This window comes from Prunus dulcis, chromosome 7, assembly GCF_902201215.1.
Source record: "Prunus dulcis chromosome 7, ALMONDv2, whole genome shotgun sequence".
NCBI lineage: Eukaryota > Viridiplantae > Streptophyta > Magnoliopsida > Rosales > Rosaceae > Prunus > Prunus dulcis.
Window position 1 is genome coordinate 8,463,232 of NC_047656.1, and position 4,888 is coordinate 8,468,119.

General features: G+C 37.4%; 1 protein-coding gene across 1 annotated transcript; it reads right to left on the reverse strand.

The window, feature by feature from the left end:
- Positions 1–1,079: 1,079 nt before the first annotated feature.
- Positions 1,080–3,638, reverse strand: LOC117635309 (receptor-like protein EIX2). Its single transcript, XM_034369649.1, has one exon. The coding sequence runs from the start codon at positions 3,636–3,638 to the stop codon at positions 1,080–1,082; it is 2,559 nt and encodes an 852-aa protein (XP_034225540.1).
- Between the last annotated feature and the right edge of the window lie 1,250 nt (positions 3,639–4,888).

The window sequence follows — 4,888 nt, forward strand, 5'->3', positions numbered from 1 at the left end:
TGTAGTAAGGCACATACCGCGTCTATTTTTGCAAAGCAATCGACTTAGTAAGAGTAATACCACGTCTATTAGTTAAAAAAACGACGTGTTATAGCACTTACTACGTCGCTTTTTAAGAAAGTTGTTTCAAACTTTGATTTTTCTTCCAATTGAACTCGAACAACGTTGCTTTTGGGAATAAAGCAACGTGGATTATCTCAAACCACGACGGTGAATCACCACTGTGGTTTGAATTTCTAAAGTACGTTGGTGGAATAGACGTGGATTTTTTTACCTAGAGCCATGACAGTTTCCTCCGTCCTTTTTTTGGCATAGTGAAGGCTTTAAATCATGATAGTGTTGATATCTATCTTTAACTAAGGAAGTAAAAGTTAGAACATGTATAACACCAAATCAATATCAATTTGATATCTTCAACTAAGAACTAAGTGAAAATAAACCAAATCAAAATCAAAATCAAAATCAGTTGGAAAAAAATAAAAAATAAAAAAATATTTTACTCTTTTCTTTGCGAGTGGGTTCAAACCACCTCCTGATTTATAAGTGAGATAATATTCCCACGTGGTACTTTTGAACACTTCTTAACTAAATCCTTAATTCACCAAACCAAATTTGATATATCAAATCCATATTCTTAAACAAACATCCCCAACAAATCTGAAACTACATCATGAATCAAATTCTTAACCAGATTTTAAGAATGGCAGTAAATTGTATGCAGGCTCAAAGTCAAACTGAGGGTCAAAGCTCACCATGAATGTTTAATATATACATGCTCTGCTACGTACTGCATGTATTACTTCTCCTGTTCATGAATCTGGATTTGAGGTATCTAAAATCATGAAGAATCACTGAAACTAATATAAATAAAGTTTTATGTGCTCCTACTGAACCCCAAAAAGACAGTCGTCAAAGGGGCTTTTGCTTTGTACCCCGTCCAAAAAATGATTGATCGGCTGTTATTTTGTCAAAAGTACAAGACCAAATTGGTATTTTATTTAAATTTTCCCAAGAAAATATACACACATATATATAGAATGCATTACACTGTTTTACTTGGTCAAAATTATAGTACACTGCTAAACATGACAAAACTTTCTTTGCAAACGAGTCACTTTCAACTCGATTGCTAGTGTTACTTTATCTTTGGTGTCATCAAAAAATCGAAAAAAAGCATACCTCAATGATTTCTTCACGACTAATGTGCCAACAACACCCCAAAAGCCTACGATAAAGCCAAGTCCCATGCCCACATAGAACCACATCTTATCATTTCCATCTTCCTTACTGTGTTTCGCATTCGTAATGGTCAAAGTGTCATCTCCAGGGCACTTAGTTGGAAGAGGAAAGCCACAAAGTGATGGATTGCCCATATAAATGGAACAATCAGTGAACGTTTGAAGTTGGCTGCCCAAGGGAATTCTCCCCACCAAGTTGTTATTAGCCAAATTCAAGTGCGACAAGAATGTTAAAGATTCAAGGCTTTGAGGAATTTGTCCTGAAAGATGGTTGTTTGAAAGATCAAGAGTTTCGAGCCCATGCATATTTCCAACAATCGAGGGGATGTTACCAGTCAAATGATTCCTCGACAAGTTCAAGGTACCCAATAAAGTGAGGCCACCAATTTCTTGAGGGATTTCACCTTCCAAAATATTTGATGAAAGATCAATGCTCTTTACCAGCATTAGAGTGGTGTTATACACGCGTTCTTGTCCTTTTAATATCACCATGGTTTGTGGAAGATAGTAGTTGTTGTATATATCGGAAACATTATGGATGAGAGAAGTCAAATTATTGAAGCATGTGGGAATAGTACCTGAAAAGTTGTTGTCGCTGAGGTCGAGGATGTGAAGGTAGCCAAGATTGCACAATTGTCGGGGAATATGTCCAGTGAAAAAGTTGGATTGCAATCGTAGCATGCACAACATGGATACATTTGATCCTCCTATCCATGGAGGTATGCTCCCAGATAATTTGTTGCCTCCAAGATCGATAATTTTCAAAACAGAGCAATTGTGCAAAGAATCGGGAATCTTATCGCCAAAATTGTTGTTGTTGAGCTTCAATATTTCAAGAGAACTTAATATTCCCATTGAAGTAGGAATATTACCAGAGAGATTGTTGTAGGCAGCATCTACAATGGTTATCTGGCTCCACGAACTCCAAGTGTGGGGGAATTCTCCAGAAAAATAATTGCTCCTCAGGGAAAGGACTGCCAAGTTTTGCATGTTGCAAATAGAAGGTGGAATTGTACCATTCAAATGATTTTCCGAAATATACAATTCTTCCAATTTGGGCATCAGTTTGTCAAAATTGGAGGGAATTGGCGCGTAAAATAAATTGCTTTCGAGATCAAAGTAAGATGCATTAGTGGACCAAAGTGGGAGTGGGCCCTCAAATTGATTATGAGCCAAATTTAATAAACGTAACTTTGGAAATCTCATCAATTGGTTGGATGAAAGCCTTCCTCGGAATTGGTTATGAGATAAATCCAGGTATTCTAGTTGGGAAGATAGCTTCAACAACCATTCCCCTGGTATAGAATCTGATATTCCAGTTCTATGAAGGACGACTTGTACTAGTTCAGTCTGAGATTGAAGCCATACAGGAAAACCAGGACCTACTTTGTAGTTTCTAATCACAATTGTGTGGAGCTTGAAAGAAGGAACCCAATCATGAGACAAGTTGAAAACGAGGGACATGGGCTTCTCTATGTCATCAAGATTGTTACCTATTGAAAGACTTTTCAATTTGGTGAGATTAATGAAATGGGCTTCCGTTAGAATACCTTCCCATGAATTGAAAGACAGATTGAGTTCAACTAGCTCGGAGAGTTGTCCTAGACTTTGTGGAATGGACCCGTTCATGTGATTAAAAGAGAGGTCCAAGTACTGCAAACTTTTTAACATTCCGAAGGAGGCCGGCAATTGGCCTTCCAACTCACAACCAGACAAATCTAGTGACTCTAAGGAAGGAAGCATGTTAACAGCATGCAGCCAACCTGTGCTGCTACTAAGATTCACTTCATTGAGATTGAGGTATTTTAGGGAAGAGAGATGAGAAAGCCAATTCAAGTTTTTGGAATATATTTTGGATGAAGAAAAACCGACATCAAGATAGTTCAAGTTTGACAAGTTACCAAGAGAAGAGGGAATCTCTCCTGTTAGCTGTGCAAAGGAGATATTGAGATACCTCAGAGATTTAAGCTCCCCAAAGAACTTAGGAATTTGGATCCCTTCAAAATTATTCAAACTTAAGTCCAGGTAATGCAAGTGTTTCAAGCTAAGCAAAGAAGGATTTATCTTACCCCCCAAGCGAGACTGGCTATAAGCCAACTCGTCCCACTCTTCAACAGCCGTGGACTTGTCATATGTATTCCGGAGATCCATCTCGGCAACATGACTGGTGCGGTTGTTGCATGAAATCCCTTCCCAGCGGCAACAATCATGACCCACCCAAGAAGAAAGCCTACCAGACGTATCATTAAGATCTTGTTTAAAGCTCAAAAGTGCTTTCCTTTCTTCCTCAATGCATATTGGTTTCACTTTTATACCCGAGCTTGCAAGTCCAGTATCACCCAACAAGCACAACAAAAGGAGCAAATATTGGGAAATATTCATCAGGTGATAGATTTTCATTTTTCGAATCAAGTTTTCTCAATTTGATGCAGATGAACACACAACAAGTGAACTCATACATTTATATAATTATACAAGGCCACTAGCGCGTGTAAAAATCAAAACCAAAATAAAGGGTCCAGTTGCTTAAACCATTTTGCAAGTTTGCAAGTCCAACACATTTTCTTGACTTCTCATCACTATCATTGTCATCAATGCTGTTAATATTATGGCTAATTAAAGATGACTTTATAATTGGTCAGTTTGGCAAGTTCAAGCCATGGTTCTCTCTGTCTCTATAACGTGCCAGTACCAAACAAATGCCCCGACGGACTAACGTAACAGTACCAAACAAATGCCCCGACGGACTAACGTAACAGTACCAAACAAATGCCCCGACACACGTGGGTTGATACCGCATAAGATAGGGATTGAGGATACACAAGATTCCAGGCCCTTAACCCATTTTGCAAGTTTGTAAGTCCAATAAGGTACGTGGAATGGAATTATATGCATTTTCTTGAGTAAACTGCATGGTTGGTCCCCAGATGCGCATGGTTGGCTTCTTACTTACGGTTCCAGGATTTGAAAGCCGATCGGGCAAAACTTATATAATAAACTTGACGAAACGAGTGAATTTCATTAATAAACATAAAAAGATTACATAGTGAGGGGAGACGTAATAAGCCTTACCCTCAAATGCATTTATATCTACAAATACAAAAACTAAAATAAAAACTAAAAGAAAAAAAAAACTATTTCACATTAAAAAGAAAGATAAAATAAGGGACTATATTAATTTAAAAAAAGCCAGGTTTATATCAAGAGAAATGGGAAGGAGGAAAATTGGCGGAGCTAGTTTTTTTTTTTAAACGAGTTGTGACCTCATTTCTCCCCTTGTTTCCTTTTATAAACGTCTATTATGACATCCGTTTTTGGCTTTCCACCTCGAGCTCCATAGCCCTATCAATCATGTTCCATAATTTCTGAAATAGCTATCTTTGTGCGAGACAAAAAAATTTAATAATCATAAGTAATGTAGGTAATATTTTTCTAACAAAAAGAGAGAAGGAAAAGGAAGAAATAAGAAGAGGAGAGAAGATAGAAGAAAAAGAACGGAAAAAAGAAAAAAGAAAAAAAGAGGAGAGATGAGAGAAGGGAAAGAAAGAAAAAAAAAAGAGAGGGAGAGAAGAGAGAAGGAAAAGAACGAAAAAAGAGAGAGAGAGAGAGAGAGGAGAGAAGGAAAAGAATACAAAAAGGAGAGAGGAGAG

Coding starts and splice junctions, on each gene's coding strand:
- LOC117635309 (XM_034369649.1), bottom strand. CDS start 3,638: ATGAAAATCTATCACCTGATGAATATTTCCCAATATTTGCTCCTTTTG.